Source organism: Populus euphratica, unplaced genomic scaffold (genome assembly GCF_000495115.2).
Source record: "Populus euphratica unplaced genomic scaffold, PopEup_1.0 scaffold2.1, whole genome shotgun sequence".
NCBI lineage: Eukaryota > Viridiplantae > Streptophyta > Magnoliopsida > Malpighiales > Salicaceae > Populus > Populus euphratica.
In genome coordinates this window covers 7,044,586-7,061,291 of record NW_011499846.1, presented here as the reverse complement: position 1 = coordinate 7,061,291, position 16,706 = coordinate 7,044,586, and the positions used below count along the sequence as shown (strand labels likewise).

The window sequence follows — 16,706 nt, the reverse complement described above, 5'->3', positions numbered from 1 at the left end:
AGTGGCAAAATTATATGCAGGCTACCTGTGCAGGACAGGTGTTTGGTTCTTAAATGGGGATAAAAGTATAGAGGGCATCGGAGTTGCCTATTAGGATGCGCGGCGACATGACCACGAAGCACGTGTATGCTCGAATTTATTTATTTTTTTGAAATTTTCTTCTTCTGATGTCATATTTTACGGCTGAAATTATTGTTATAATTGTTTTTTAAAATATTTTTTAATTATAAATATATTAAAATAATTTTTTTATTTTTAAAAATTATTTTCTATTAATTCATAAAAATATAAAAAAGAAAAAATATTAATTTAAATAAATAAATAAACAAAATATAAAAAAATAAAAAATATTAATTTAAATAAATAAATAAAATTAATAAACTTAAATTTTTTTAAAATGAAAAAAAAGGCATATTAATTTTAATACCATAGCCGAGGCCGAGGCCCATGACCAGGCCCAGTTCATTGTTTCTAATCCGAACGAACGGGTTGGTCATGGGCTCTCACAAGCCTGTCTTACTTACCAAAGGAATGGAGGTTACATTTAGCGAAGGAGACGGTGTGTTGCGAGTAAAAATCAACAATAAATAAATAAATATTGAAGTGCAGTTTCGTGTTTGTTTATGCACGCACGGCCGAGGGTGCTGTGGAACATCGTATTCTTTGCGGCTTAGGAAGGCGTAGGAAGCCGAGACAGAGCGCGTCACTCACCGCATTTCACCTCCTGCTTCCAGAGAAAGACTCGCTAATCACTACTAGTACAAAATGAGAAGAATTCATGGAGGAGGAGGGGTAGGGTTTAAGTGGAGCTTCAATTTGTTAAAGCAGAACCTTATTCAATCGGGGCGGAACACAAATCATTGGAATCGAGCATCCTTTCTCCAATCCCCAATTCCCAAACCTTTTTCTCGCTATTACTCCACTGGTCCGTCCTTTTCTTTCGTTCTTTCTCTTTCCTTTTTCTTTTTAAAATCTGAAGGAAAGATAATGATTTTTTTTCTTTTTATTTTTCCTTTTGGCATCAAAGCAGAATCGCAACTGCAGTTGTCTCCGAACCTAATTAGAATAATGGAACATAGACTCTCCGCTATTGAACACAGGAGTGCTTGTCTTGAGAATTTCATTAACCAGGTCGTTTAATTTATGTTTATTTTCTTTTCTTTTTTTCTTTTTTTAAAGAACACTGCATTTATCGTTGTCAAATGATGTCTTTGTATTTTGAATGAAGACAGCCAGAAGCCTCACCTACAGAATTTTCCAGGGCAAATAAAGAGCTTCGGAAACTCAGGGGTTCAATGGAACTTATAACCTACCTCAGGACCAAACAGAAGGTACTGTTTACACAATCTCTCGGCTACCATGGAAAATGCTGTTATAGGAACAGGAAATATAATTTTATGTATTCTTGTCTTATCGTTTGTGCTTTTCAGCAATAACTAGAGGAACCAAACATATCATCCGCTAATCTTGTGTTTAAATTAATATCGTTTTCGTTGCTTAGGATGCTTCTAGTTTCAACCATTAGAGTCCAAAGTCCCAAAAAAAGGCATGCTTTTGCAATTTTTCTCAACTAAGTTAACTACGCTACCAAAACTAGTCACCAAAAGATGCCGATCATTTTAAATGAGTTTATGTCTCGACTAAACATCAGGATAAGAGAAAACAATGGGTGCGCTAATCAGTAAGATCGACAAAGTAGCAATCAATACAAGAACACCCAATTGGAAGTCTGCCTTGTTTTTTCAATTGGATATGGGCCTCACTTGCGTCAAACATGTTGTACTGGTTACTTTGGGCGACAAGATATTGTATGTATGATGTTTGCTTATTTCACTTTCTAGGAGATTGATGGTTTGAGATCACTGATGGCTGAATGCCCAGAAGATAAAGACATGCTTGATATGGCAAACGAGGAATTGAGCCAGGCCATGGAAGAAGAGAAAAGAGTGCAGAATTTGCTGCTGAAGTCATTGCTTCCCAGGGATGATGCTGATGAGAGGGACTGCATTTTGGAGGTGAGAGCAGGTAACAACACATCTACAGATAGCATTAGAAGCGATATTTCACTTGCACCTATGGTTTTGGTTTCAGAACCCTTAGGCAGTTTTTCTGCATTTCTCCATCTATTCTATTTATGCTCTCTTGAATCTGACAAGTTTTAATCAGGATCTGGAGGGGAAGAGGCTTCTTTATTTGCAATGGATATATTCAAAATGTAAGATGTTGGAACATGCAAGTGTTGTAACTATTTATGATTCCCAAGTCCTCTTTTGAGAACAGAGACCTTGTTTAAATTATAACAGGTATGAGAGATTCTCTCAGAATAACGGTTGGAAATTTGAAGTGGTATATATAACAGAATCTGATTTGAAAGGATATAAGGTATGCTTCCTTCCTTTGTTGAATGATCTGTGTGTGTCTTGTATCCATTCCAGCTCTATTTTTTTCTGCAGAGGATTTCAGTCTTGAATATCACATTTTAAGGGGAGTTCATCTTGTGCCTGTCTGACACATATCTAACTTCTGCTTCTGCTTGGCAGGAAGCTAGTGCAGCAATCTCGGGAACTGATGTCTTTGGGAAACTCAAATTTGAGAGTGGAATTCACAGAGTTCAGGTCTCATTACTACTGTCCAGTAAACCATGCATGACTTGTAACATAAGTGACAGATGGTTTGCTTTTGGCAGCGTGTTCCAGTGACAGAGAAGTTGGGTCGTGTTCACACAAGTGCTGTGTCTGTTGCTATCCTTCCTCAAGCTGATGAGGTGCTAAATCTGTAAATGATATCCTGCAATATGTTATTTGGAAGATTTTGAAAATTTATCACTTGAGGCTGTTTTGTTAGTATCTAAGCATTTATAAGGAAGAGCAATGTGGTCATCAAAATGGCCACAATTACTGGTTACTCATGGTCTTTGGTCATTATTGTAAATGGAAGTATACATCTCGTTTTTGCCCTCTCGTTGATCTTTTTTTATTTTTCAGTTCCAATACGATTGGATTTTGGACTTCTTTTGATTTATTGTTTTTGGGGCTTCTGCAGGTGGACCTTCAGTTGAGGAATGAAGATCTGAGAATTGACACCTATAGATCTGGTGGTTCTGGCGGTCAGCATGCAAATACCACCAATAGTGCTGTTAGAATAACTCATCTTCCAACTGGGATAACGGTTTCCATACAAGATGAACGATCCCAGCATATGGTAAAGGATTTTCATTGATTACTACTGTTTTGGTTTCTGAGTGCTTCATATCTTTGGGTTACAACTGGCCTCCTCATTACATTTATTTGAGACAATCTTTACTTAGGCTTGCAGATGCATTGCATACTCGTTTCATAATTTAACAGTAGATTCTTCAGGCCATCAATGGTAATTTGATTAAATGGAGGAGTGGAGGATCTGGTTATTGAACCACAAATAGCATACAAATGGATGCTTTGAGCATCCAATCATTAAAAGTTACCTTGGATCTGGCACTCAACCAACATTTTCAAACACACTCCATTGTCAATTTCTGCCTTTTAATTTTTGCTTTTCACGATCTATTGGAAGGATGAATTATGGGTTGTATCTATTTCAAACCACTCACGAAGTTGCAAATGCATCAGTGCTTTTAATAACGGCTCGTTCTGTTTCTGCTATTTTTCCAAGCAATGAAGCAGCAAGCATATGATTTTAACTGTCAACGGTTCACTTATTATATTTGCTGCTTTCTGGTTCTTCATAGAATAAATCAAAAGCCCTCAAGGTGCTTTGTGCAAAGCTGTATGAAATGGAAAGGTCAAGGCTTCATATGAGTCGATCAAGACTTCGATCAGAGCAGGTTTAGAACAACTATGAGATAACTTGTTTGCTAGTTTTCTGTCTTTTTTTATGAAGTGATTTGGAAATCTTATGCATTGGTGAACAGATTGGTAGTGGAGACAGATCTGAACGTATCAGAACATATAACTTTCCTCAAGGACGTGTCACTGATCATCGTGTTGGCATCACTCATCATTCAATAAATGATGTGATGCAGGGAGAGAGTCTGGATGTCTTCATTGATGCTCTTCTTCTACAGCAGGAAATGGATGCAATTACATCATTTGGTTCTATTGAGTGAAGTTGGTCAAACCCTGGACGCTGGACCTCCTTTTGTTGGTGTTATTTCGTGGGGAGTCTTCGGTTGTGGTAGACTCGTTATTTATCCCATATTTCAGTGCTGAGCCCCTCATTGGTGTATTTGATTTTATTTTTTTATAATAAATTTATGATTTTTTTTTTATATAATAAATTTATGATTTTTTAGAGAAGTGAGAGATGAAGTCATTATTTTATGTTGCTCGAAACTGATTATATCTTTCAGCACTTACATCGTGCTTTGCCCTATCACGTCATGTATCTAGATGTTTCTTCACTTCTGAATCTGAACTATGAACTGTAAATCCTCGCTGGCATTCTTGTGGACCTTGTCCTACCTTGTGTTGCTCTTAACCTTACACCCCCCCCCCCGGTGGTTTGGCAAACCATCTGGAAATTCTTAATCTCTTGTAAATGAAGAACAAGTTATTGATCTTATCTACACCCATTAAATATCGGCCAGGAAAAGCTTGCTTCGACGATGTCTTTCCAAAAATGAAAAAAACCAAGGCATTCCCGGGCGTTTCTCTTTTTTTCCTTTTTCATTTTCTTGTGCACGCATACCCGTGCAATGCTCGAAGGAATGTGAAGGGGAGGTGTGTATTCTTTCATGGGCCGTTACTCCGATCCTAGCCCATGACTAAGTTCTGTATCATGTTTTCCTTCTTGTAGGTTGTTCAATTTCTGTAAGAGTTCACGGGGGATTCGTTGTCAGCATTGAAATGGATGACTGTAACATGATGGGAGCAGTTGTTGACAGAAAATATTCCTTCTTCCTTGCCGGTCTTTCAAAACGACAAGCTCAATCAGGGTTGCCAATTAGGCGGGCAGAATTTATGATCTCCAGGCGATAATCCTTACCCCACCAACCTACTTGCTTCAAGGATAGACAACGCTAAATGGCCATCCTCTCTTCGAGCCAGGAGAAGGAATGTAATTATAGTGCACCCGACAGGCAAGTGGATGATAAAATTGATGGTTCTTAATCTTATCCTCGAACCCCAAAGAACATTAGAAGATAACAAATCATGATGAGATGTATCTCAAAAGAAAAAACCAAAGGTTAGGACCTTTGAGAAGCCAAACCCATAGGATGAAAATTGCCATACAAGTGGGGTATGGTGTGCATATTCTCTCTGCCTTTTTGGCTGATATCAACTCTTTTCTTGTAAAGTTCGCCAATCTTGACCTAGAAAACGTAAGAAAAACAATATAGGCTCTCTTATTCATGGTTGTGATATTTCAATTCCCTTGTAAGTCCCTTGATTAAGAAATGTATCTGTTTGCCTCTTGCAGAAAAGACGATGGAATATATAAAGCCACAAGCAAAGCCCAGAGATGGTGCCAATCCCTTGGGGTCCAAACTGTCAAGACCGAAGGAGACAAGCGAGCATACCTATCATGAAAAAGCTATGATCTACCTCATCCTAGGAACCTTAATTAATTAAAGAGAGAAATAAGAAAAGAAGTGGGGGGTCTGGTGCAGGTGGTCTACTTACCCCATTTCCATTGAAAGAATTATCGTAAAAATACCATTTCCTCTTCTTTTTTTTACCATATTTAAGACTCATTCTCTTACAGTCAACTAGCATTTCTCTCTTCCCACAACTAAAGTCCATGAAAATGACCCAGTTGTTAGTTGTGATTGCTTGGAAATGTAGAAAAGAAATCAGCTGATAGCAATCCTAACCACAAAAGTCTCTTTCTTTACTTGCAAGGTTGAAATCTTGAACTTGTGAACGTGCTGGTTGGCTTGAGATGAAATCCGTCCGTTCATTTCCACTACTAGTTATTGGATTTGATATCTAATTAATAAAAAAGATTTATGTGTGATACCATATCTAACAACAAGAATCCAATGCTAAAAAAATATTTAATCAGATTCTATTTCTGGGTGTTGCAAGAAATGGTTAATGAAGTATCCGGCTTTGTCGTTTTTTGATTATTGGTATCCTGATTTGTACCGTAAGGATTAGTATTGTTTTCTTCCATTGTTGAGTTTATTACCCAATTGCTTACGCGTAGAGCTGGACTTATCAGGGCCATTTATCTCTGACACTAAAAAATAGACCCCCTCCTATAAAAACAAAAGGAGAAGATTTTGCAGTTCATAACAAGCATATCTGACACAACCCCAAAAACTGAAGGGGAGTTAGAATCTGAAAACAGAATCAAACAAGCTACCAGGGAAAATTCTGTCAAACTTCTTCGATGAATACTATAATGTGAATGTCCAACTGGGTTTTCCTTATTTTCCTGAAAAGTTCAAGCAGGTGTCGGGAGTGACCAGAATTAAAAGGGGGATTGGATTGGATTGGATTGGATTGATTTGGTTTGCTTTGCTTACCTGTGTGATCAGGTGATATGGATGATTTACCAAAAGTTTTGCATGGGTGGAGCTGGGAAGAAAACAAGCTGTTTGAGATGGCTTTGGCTGGGGTTGATGAAGAAGACCCGGATAGATGGAAGGTGGTTGCAGCCATGGTTGGTGGGAAGAAGAGTGAAGAGGATGTGCAGAAACATTATGTGATCCTTTTAGAGGACTTGCAGGGTATAGAGTCCGGTAAATTGGATCATAAACTTGTCGGAGAAGCTCAGCCTTGTGTTCAAGTTGACTGCACTGAATCTGTATGTTGGACTGATGAAGATCACAAGTATGTTGTAATCTTTACTTGTTGAATTGAATCTCTTTAGCTTACTTCGCTTGCTTTGTTTTTTTTTTTTATTTTATCTCCTCTCTTCCCTTCTCTTTTTGTCTGTGTTGCCATGTTTTCAAAATTAAAATATTCTGGTTCCCATTGGATGCTCCGTGCCTGTTATAGATAATCAGAACGGCTTCATTTAATTCTTCTAAAAAGATTGTTCATATCCAATTATAGGGTCTGAAGTCAGTAAAATGCATTCTACTCACCGGATAAGAGTAATCTTCTACCGGACATTTCATAAAATTTCTTGCTGCTAGGAGGCGCCTGGTTATTATCTTGGGATTTCTAATTCATTTTCTATTCAGAGTTTCATTTTTAATCGGTTGGTCAACCATGTGAATCCAATATTGCTAGTCTGATCAATAAGGGGCGGATTATAGAGAAAATGTTGTGGTCATTCCACTGCTTTCTACCAAGGGTTCTTCGTTCAGCAAACTCCTCCAGAAAAATGCATCAGATTCTTGCCTTTTGTTGTCTAAAGGAAGTGATTTCAGGTTGATGCATTTTTATTCCCAGTCTCATGAAAAAGATAATATAGTTCATTTTTGTGCCCCAATGTAATCCACTGTTCCTCACTCATCGTATGGCAAGCCTTGAGGAAACTAGGTCTAAAACCCCTTGTAATAAAGAAATTAAGCAGAGAAAGCACAAGGGAAATCAACATCTATGTCTCGATAGATAGATCATATTAGCTTCAATTAGTTGTATGTTATGTAGCGGTGACTGGAGCCTGCTATCATGGTTTATTTTACATCTTATTCCTAGATAGGTCAAAAATTCTCCTTACCAGTAGCTTTTTGAGTTCCAGAAAAGATTGTTGTTCCTTTGGAATTTGGGTTAAATGTCATATTTCTTCTGTTAAATCCCTGAACTTTACTGTATCTTTGATTCCAGGTTGCTGGTACAACTGGACACAAATTGATTGCTAGGCCTCAGGAAGATTGCAAGCCAAGAACATAATTGATGATGGTAGGAGTATTAATTCTTAATTAAGCTTTATACGTAGTTTGGAGTAAGCTACCACTTATATTCTACTTTGTAAAGCAGAAGTTTCAACCTAAAAGTGGATCAGAAGTACTGTTGATCTTCCAATCTGTAGGTGAAAGATAAATCGGAGATCTTCCTTTTATCTCTTTTTTTCCTCCCATCTTTTTCGAATTCCAAGTCTTAGATAGTGTTAAGAAACGCGCTGAATCCGTGTTTCTAAAAAGTTAAATTTTATTTTTGTTTAAAATTATTATTTTTTATGTATTTTTTTATCGTTTTAATATACAAATATTAAAAATAATTATTTTTAAAAATAACCCACACTATTCTTCTAGACATCTTCTTAATCAACATCAGTCAAGGATTCCACTAGGTTCGTTATTTGTAGCGTATTAACAGTAGTTTTGGTGCTTAGTATTTAACAATTATCTAAAACATCTTGGAAATATTCATTTTTACAAAACTCAGGCATGTGATCAAGATGTCTGACATCAGAGATGGTTTCTGGGATTCTACAAGACCACACCAAGTTTTGTCCATCACCATGCCTGGTTTATGAAGAAAGCGAGGCACTAGTGAAAATGGATTGTTTAAAATTTCATGTGACGTGGTTTGCGTTTCCAAACCAAACCTATATACACTTGGGTTCAAAAACCGAATAGTTAGCATCCCTGCATTTTCCACAGCACAATGTTAAGTTGAAGAAGCACACCATGAGAGCATGAAAATTGTAGCCTGGCCATCGGATGCGAGAAGGGTCTCTAACCCTTTTCTGTTTTGGAGTTTTTGGGTTATATACCATGGAGAAAACTACAAGAATTGTAGAAAGAAAGGAATTGAACTGACTTTTGTTCAGAAAACTTCACAGACAGTGCCATGAAAATCTTATAGAATAATCCCCATGAAGTGGTGGTCTTCATGCAATATCTCCATGAAAAACTCGCCATGACATTTTACTTTCTCCATTTGATCTCCATCCATGGTTAAAGGAACTTCCTTGTCCAGTTACAATGTGATCTCTTTTTGAAAACAAGAGACAACCTTAAATATAAAAGATAATCTCCATCTAGGGCTAAGACAACATCCAGTCCTAGTACAACAATGTGTCTGTACGAGCATAAAAAATTATTTGTTCAAGTACAATGTTGAACACAAGCTTAGAAATTTCTTAGAAAAAATTCGGTAATGAATAAACATGAAATCTCCAAGTTCATTGACCCGCTTTTTTTAAAACGTAAAATTAAAATTACAAGATTCTCAGCAACTCACAGTATGATTTGAATTTAAAAAAAATTCAAAATGATAGACATGTAAAAATCAAATCAAAACTAATTAATTATACAAAAATTAAAATAAAATATATCATAAACACCAACTCAAAATAAATCAAATACTTATTAAAAAAAATCTAGTATGGTTTCTTTAAAAAAAAATCAGACAATAACTTCTTTGATTCATCCGAGCTTTGTGGTTAAATTTGTCAAGTTCACAATTTGGTTATGAAAAACACTAGATTTAATTATCTTTTTAGTTTGGTTGTTTTATTTAAATATAGGATAAAAAGAGAAAAGCTAAAGAATGAAATTAAAAGAAAAATACTAGAGAAAAAAAACTTGTAAGATGACTTTGTTTATGAAAAAACAATTAACACAATAAAAAGTGAAGTTGTTCGAGTTAATTTAAGTTAATTTTTATATTAATAATTTAAAATTATAAAATTATAATAATTATGTAAAAAGAATTTTTTAACAAATTAATCTCATAAAAAATGAAATACATAATGAAAATAAAATTTTGTGTGGGAATTTAATTAACAATAACTAAAGGAATTAATCATCTATTAACTGAAAAAGGAACCAAACTGAATTTTTAGTATAGAATTCAAAGTTGCCTTCTATATTTTATTTTTATTTATCTTTATTTTTTTTATCTTTTAATTCGACCCTTTTAAAAAAAATAAAAATAAGAAGCAATTGGATATTAATTTGGATCCAAATAGTGCAAATAAGTTAAGAAAATGTTTAGAAAGTAAAATTGAAATTCAGAGAAAGTGGATTGTTTCAATCCAGGTGATATGTAAGAGAGTGTATAGTAAAAAATTCACATTAAAATTGTCTCACCTCTTAGCTATCTTTATAATTATAATTTAATTTTTTATGAAATAAAAAAAAATCAAACGAAAGCTCATATTTTTTAAATATTCATACATTCTTTAAATATGACCCATGAGGTCCTAGGCTGGTTTTCTTGATGGACCTTGCCTTGTATTTTGTGCTGAGACCTGACGAGTGACGATGAATGGGACAAGTCCTGGGCTTAATTATGGGCTTGATATTAGGCCCATTATTGTTGTTCAATCTAGGCCCTAAAATGAGGGTGTTAAGTCTGAACTCTCATCAATAGCCCCAAGTCTGTGTCTTTGATGAAGAAAAACTGTCTTCTATCCCAAACACTATGACTAAATCAAGTACAGGAAATCTCAAAGGCCAGCGCATCCGAGCTCGACAAGAAGGCAAAAGGTTTATGCGACAATGCCATTTAAGGCCCCAGATAGTCCTAGCAAAATAGGAAATTACAATCCTCTGGAGACAATAAAAAGTAAAATACTGATGCCTTTTCAATTTGATTTTCTTCAAGGAGGGGACTCGATAAATCAGACAATATCAAAATCAAGATGGAGGTTAAAAGGAAGCTGTTCCCGTACAGAGAAGTTGATTCTAAGCTTGTGTAATGTCTAAACGAAGATCTCAATTGCTATCGATCAATGCCTCATCTGGTAGCATTTTGATCTATAATGTTACAAAGATCTCTCTTCAGCTTCATGCTCAATGGAGCTGCCTGCAATGGAAGTTCGTCCATGAAAAAAATTGTCCCAACTGCAGCAACTATATTCATATCCTCACGGGGCATAAGTTTTCCTTGGCCAAAGATAACAGCAATCTTACATTCTCTTAATGATTCGAATACATGATATTCTTAACTTCATCTGTCTAAGAGTGAGATTTTGATCTCATCCTTGGTTTATGGTTCGGAGGTGAACAAAGAATAGCTGTGCCAATCTGTCCACATACAGCTAGTGATGATTCGTTGGTATGTGATCTGGGAAATGAAAATAACTACTCCACTGAAAACCGAGTTTCTCATCCCAGTTGAGTCCATTCTAGATTAATGCAAGCTACTAGTGATTCCCAAAAGGATCGCTGACTACTGAGATTCATAGTGAAAGCATATGGTTCTTAACAGACGGCTCAAACTGATGATGAGATATCTCAGGTCTAATCCTTCTGCGAGCACAAGTGAAAGCACAAAGGTACTTGCAGAAGAAGCAACAGTTAGAACGTGGGGAAATACCAGAAGGATCAGGGTTGATATGTGATCAATCAGTAAATGAGCCTTAATGCTACGCGAACATCTACATGGATAGAAACAGAATTGCTGATATCCTCTAATGGGGGACACAGGAGAACAAACCAGTTTCATGCACATACCATGCCTGTTACGACAACCCAGTAATAGTAAAATGTAATTTTGCGTCTGCCAAAAATGGCTTAAAATGTATATTCTGATTGGCTACCACAGAAACCAGAAGGCAGGAAAAACATGGGTTTGTCATCAAAATCAAGGGATGCAAAACAAGTGCCACACTAAAATTAAAGCCTGCACAATCCGACAACAGTACACACCCTTAAAAGTCACTCACATCAGAGTGCAACCTAATTTTCCATCTAACCTATCCCTATGCTAAACAGGCAGCCTTATAACGATCTATCTGACATAAAAATTGAGTTACAACTCTATAAACATGATTCATCTACGAGACAACATTGCACGATACTTTATTGTGGCCTTCACCTTTGCACTTGCTGCAATGCAGTGGCCTTTTAACCACTCCTCTTGACCGGATTCTTCTCTTCTTGGGAGAGCCAGAGACACGACGAAGAGGGGAGGGGTTTACCTGAACCTCTGATGATTCTCCAAGCACAGGCTTATCTACCGTTGGAACAGGCTTTATTGATTCAGAGTATGTTAAACGAAAAGCTTCAGTTGTATAGTACTTGGAGCAGTAGTCATACACATCCCTACCAATGTGCTGAAGCACTGCCACAGCATGCAAACATGGGAAACCGTTAATTTGCCATTCCCTGCAACTACAGTCCCATGCATCTATGTTAACGACATTAACTGCGCCCAGGAAATCTTGTACCTCGAAAGTGTTACTAGGTGAAAACATAACTTGAAGTGACTGTGCCTTGAGAATCTCTTTCTGTAATTTATCCTCCACGGATGGAGTTAATCTTGTTAGCCACTGATCTGACTCCACCTTTCGAGTGTAAATTAGTTCCATCAGCTTATGGCGAATGGTCTCAATAATCTTTATTATTGGTAATGCTGCGAGCTCAGTTAACCAACTGTAAAATGACTCGGCAATGCCTGATGTTATATGGTTGTACCGCGCACCATGGAAAAGTGAGTTTGCCCAGTTTTCAGGGTCACTTTGCAAAATCCAATCATAGGCTTCAGGTGAAATACTCTTGATGCTTTCAATGCACTTTCGAAATGCATCAAGTGTGGGAGCATATGCAGCATCATAAAGATGTCCAACGATGACACCAATAATTTCATGAATGCATGGACCCTTAAGATCCCTCTTCAGCTCTTCTGACAGATAGCGAAGGCAATAAGCATGGCAAGAATTCTCAAAAACCACAGAAATTGACTGTCCTAGTGCCATCTGTCTATCCGCCACAAATGTTATTGGCTGAAGTGTCGGAAGTGCAGATTTCAATTGTACCAAAAACCAATGCCAGTTATCATCATTCACAACATCCACTATAGCAAAAGCAACAGGGAAAATACCATAATTTCCATCCACTGCTGCTGCAGTCAGCAATTCTGACTGATATTTTGATTGCAGGCTCATAGTGTCAAGGAAAAGCAAGGGGCGACAACCACTCTGAAAACCATGTAGTGAAGCATGAAAGGCAATAAATAACCGATGAAAACTTTGGTCCTCCCTGGTGTTAAGAGAGACAGCTGTACCTGGATTTGTCTCTACAATCTTCTCACACAACCATGGTAATTGGTTGTACGCCTCTTTGTAAGAACCCTGAATCTCCTCTGTGGCAGCCTCCATCCAACGTCGAACCTGTGAATATCTCAATTCAATTCCAAATTCCTCCTGAATTTGATTAGCAATTTCCTTGGGCTTGACATTAGGACTATCACGCAACTTTTCCTTGACAATACCTTCCACTACTTTCTTTGAGGCTCGAGGATGACTATCTGTACTGGTACCAGCACCACATGTATGAATTTCATTCAGCCTTTTAATTCGGAATAAGTGTGTGGTAGACAACCTTGATGCAAAAATCCTCCAGGGACAGCCATCAACACTACACTTGGCACTTACACGCATACTATCATTTTTCTTAAACTTGATCGTGAATCCCTGAGCAATGGAATACTTGCGGAAAGCATCACGGACTTCACGTACATTGTTAAACTGCTGGTGAAGGCCGGTTATGCAATTCTCCCATAACTTAACACGTTTCATCTGTCCAACACTCTGAATTTCAGTGGGTACTGTAGCCAAGGAGTTGAATCGCCCAGCATTCTCAGAAGCAGAAGCAAGAAAAGCAGGGGCAGGAGCTTGAGCGACAGGTGTAACATTGAGAGGATACTCTTGTTGGATCACTCTCTTCCTTGTGGACCTGCAAGACCAATCATGCATTAATATGATAAAAAATACAAGTATGCCAGTTAAATCAGTTTGGAAACCATTGTATCCACATGGTCAGCTGCATCTCATTACAGTTAAAATTAAATGTCAGACCCTGTTGCCTCTAAATACAACCAGAAGCCAGGTGAACCTTTTAACAGAGGAAAACAACATAAACCTTCAACATCCGCATTCCAAGAACATATGCAAGTTACCTTTTACGAGGAGGCACAGGTGTGGCTTCAGTTGTACTAGGCGTAACTGCAGCTAATGCTGTTGAGCTTTCACTCTTAATGACAAAAACGTCCACAGTCCCTGAGTTTCCATGAAAATCAAGAAAACGCTGGACGTCTTTGTCACTTGAAATAGTAATCAGAGTCCGCTTGTTATTGGGAAGAAAGTACTTGATGGTCATTGAATCAGCTCCATACTTCCACATATCAGCCATCTCCGACCTCAAATCATCAAATTTAGTCTCACGACTTACACTAATAGCATGAGCATCTCCACCAACATACGACAAGGAACCATCACTGGCAGTGGAAAACTTCCCACCAGACTGACATATCACAATAAGGTTATTCATGGCCTTTTCTTTCCGGTTATTTGCAGCGAGAGTCAACTGTTCGAATTCAATAAAGCCAAAGAAAATAATCTGTCCAAAAAGAATAAATTCCATCAACCACTAGAAAGGGAAAATGTACATCCAATTAATATATATAAACAAGACATTGGTAGCAGTAACAAAATTATAAAATTTGAAAGACACAAATCTAAACAACTCATGACCTATGTAAACAGAAGTATACTGTAAATTCAATCTGTAAGCATTTTAGGCAATTGTTAATTAAAAAAAAATCTTTCTTGCAAACAATGAAACAAAAATTGCAGGCAGATATAAGAACGGGTTTCGCAGTACCTAAATTCAATACATGAAAGCAATGTAGTACCGAAAGATAATAACTTTGAAAGAAAAACAATTAAGAGAAAGCAGAGAGAGAGAAAAACAAACTGATCCAGAAGCGAAGATTGCAAGAGGCAGCCAAAAACCCTAGCTTTTACTCCATCGAAGAAGAAAAGGAAACCCTAGATTTAACGATTTGGGGGGTTTAAGGGTTTGAATTAAGGTGGGTTTTGGGTTTTGATGGTGAAGGAGGTGAATTGAAATAAAATTGTGGTTTGGGATTGTTTGGAAATTTTGGGGTTACGAATTGGACTTTTGGGGATCTCTCTCTTTTCCTCTCTGAAAAGTAAATGGAGAGTAGGATGAAAACGCAAATTCCCAAAAACAAGAGTGGCTGACCTATAAAAGGACAATTTTGCTCCTCGTTTTCACTGTCTGTGGGCTTTACAGTTGGGCCTGTGTCGGTTTAAAGGGTGCAGAGCTGGACCCTCTAATCTAATTATGGGCCTGATTGAATGCAGCAGACCATGTTGCTTTTTTTTATTATTATTGTGTTGGTAGATCACCAATCAGGACTCTCTTCCAGTCGCAGTGGAAAAGCAACAATGTTTTGAATGGAAACTGTCCCAGAAAACAAGAGATGGTTCTTGTTTGGACATGGGGTTTCTGGAGATTCAGTTCACTGCCCAATGCAGGGCTGCCGGAGAGACTATTTACGAACTAACCAGCTGGTGTCCAAGCTGGAAGATCGCCACTTTAGTTGCGCTTCTGCGCTTGCATCGTCTAATTATCTTCACCTTTTTAAATCCCTCGTTATTGTCACGGCTCAATAGGGCCGTAGAAACAAAAAAGACGAGGGGATTTTATTTTTACTTCTATTCACAAGATACTATACTATGCATTTGAGTATTTTTGTTTTCTTTTTTTGGTTTGTTTTTTTAATTTTAATTACATTCTTGATTTTATTTTTTATTTTTTTATTTTTTTTAATTCAGTTTTGTTTTCAATTTTATTTTTCACATTGAATTTATTAGAAATTAAACTTTATAATCTATTTTAATTTATTTTTTATAAGGTTATTATAATCTCATAATTTGTCATGTAGATTAATAAGTTAACTCGGCTGATTTGAATTGATTCAATATATTTTTGTCTTAAAATTTATATAAAAAATATCATCTTAAATATTTATTTTGAGTCAAATTATATTTTTATCGGTTATTCAAGTTGTTTTTAAACTCATCAAGTTGAACAGTTCATATTGAGTCAATCTCTATATAATTTTAAAAAATCTACTAAAAAAAACATTAGTATTCCTATATATTTTTTTCTTACATTAAAAAAATTCACCATATGTACAATATAGCACAAGTTAGCAATTTAGTACTACTATCATTATTAGGTACAACCTTAATTAATTATAGCTACAAAACAGACTAAAATGTGTAGACATTTTACTACAGCAGTTAACAATATTTAAAAGTTTTTTTTATTTTCATCATCATTTTTTTCCAATTGCATCTTTATGTAAATTTACTATTTTTTTATAATTTATTAGAGAAGAGCAAAATTAAAAAAAGAAGAAGAAGAAGGATTAATGTATAAAACAAAGAGAAGCCGCACAATCAATCTCAAATTCATACAAAAAAGTTATTTTTGGCCTACATACTTTCCTTTGTCTTCCTTTATGGTTCCTTTTAGTTTTTGTAATTAACATTTTTTTTTAAAAAAAATACAAAAGATTCCAGGCCTAGTAAAAAAAAAAAATACAAAAGATTCCAGGCCTAGCACTCGACCTAACTAATAAAAGGTTGGATGGGCGTGGCCTACGAGGCATAGCCACCGTGATCGGCCCTTTTCTCTCCTTCTCTTTTTCTTAATGGGCAAACCCATCTTTTTATTGAAAAAACAAAACGAAGAAGACGCCTCATTTGTTTGCCCAAGCTCAAAAATTAGGGTGGAGTTTTTATGCTTTAAATTTTTTTTCTAACTTATTTTAATCTAAAAAAATATTTATAGATATTATTAAAATCTTAATAAATCAATCTCTCAACTCTAAATATCTTTAAGTTTTTCAAAAAAAAACATAAAATCAAATTGAAATTTTTTTCTCTACCCAATCTATTTTTTCAAGCAAGATAAAAGTTTAAAAAATATTAATAAAACTCATCCTATCAAATTAAATCTGTCAAAAAAAAATTGATATTTTCTTGTCACTGGAATATGGCCAACTAACAAATTTATTTATCTTTCTTTATTTTTTGATGAA

General features: G+C 36.2%; 3 protein-coding genes across 8 annotated transcripts; 2 read left to right on the top strand and 1 right to left on the bottom strand.

Annotated features, from left to right (window-relative positions):
- Window positions 1-577: 577 nt before the first annotated feature.
- On the top strand, window positions 578-4,452 carry LOC105136657 (Peptide chain release factor 1). 4 transcript variants are annotated; one of them, XM_011042085.1, is made up of 11 exons: window positions 579-925; window positions 1,028-1,131; window positions 1,233-1,331; window positions 1,842-2,025; window positions 2,167-2,215; window positions 2,304-2,382; window positions 2,541-2,615; window positions 2,687-2,764; window positions 3,043-3,201; window positions 3,728-3,823; window positions 3,911-4,452. In XM_011042085.1, the coding sequence occupies exons 1-11, from the start codon at window positions 766-768 to the stop codon at window positions 4,103-4,105; spliced, it is 1,278 nt and encodes a 425-aa protein (XP_011040387.1). In that variant the 5' UTR covers window positions 579-765; the 3' UTR covers window positions 4,106-4,452. The 4 variants fall into 4 exon arrangements, with proteins under 4 accessions (XP_011040399.1, XP_011040387.1, XP_011040392.1 ...); XM_011042090.1 differs by having other exon boundaries at window positions 580-925; window positions 1,031-1,131; XM_011042106.1 differs by having other exon boundaries at window positions 580-925; window positions 1,031-1,131; window positions 1,229-1,331.
- A 1,432-nt stretch (window positions 4,453-5,884) lies between these two features.
- Window positions 5,885-7,969, top strand: LOC105136643 (protein RADIALIS-like 4). 2 transcript variants are annotated; one of them, XM_011042067.1, is made up of 2 exons: window positions 5,885-6,776; window positions 7,133-7,690. In XM_011042067.1, exons 1-2 carry the CDS (start codon window positions 6,487-6,489, stop codon window positions 7,164-7,166), a joined length of 324 nt encoding a protein of 107 aa, XP_011040369.1. In that variant the 5' UTR covers window positions 5,885-6,486; the 3' UTR covers window positions 7,167-7,690. The 2 variants fall into 2 exon arrangements, with proteins under 2 accessions (XP_011040369.1, XP_011040377.1); XM_011042075.1 differs by lacking the exon at window positions 7,133-7,690 and adding an exon at window positions 7,722-7,969 and having other exon boundaries at window positions 5,962-6,776.
- Window positions 7,970-11,324: 3,355 nt separating this feature from the next.
- On the bottom strand, window positions 11,325-14,813 carry LOC105136632 (uncharacterized). 2 transcript variants are annotated; one of them, XM_011042047.1, is made up of 3 exons: window positions 14,546-14,813; window positions 13,749-14,188; window positions 11,325-13,525 (listed from the first exon to the last, which is right to left on the bottom strand). In XM_011042047.1, exons 2-3 carry the CDS (start codon window positions 14,117-14,119, stop codon window positions 11,626-11,628), a joined length of 2,271 nt encoding a protein of 756 aa, XP_011040349.1. In that variant the 5' UTR covers window positions 14,120-14,188; window positions 14,546-14,813; the 3' UTR covers window positions 11,325-11,625. The 2 variants fall into 2 exon arrangements, with proteins under 2 accessions (XP_011040349.1, XP_011040358.1); XM_011042056.1 differs by lacking the exon at window positions 14,546-14,813 and adding an exon at window positions 14,323-14,341.
- Window positions 14,814-16,706: the final 1,893 nt, after the last annotated feature.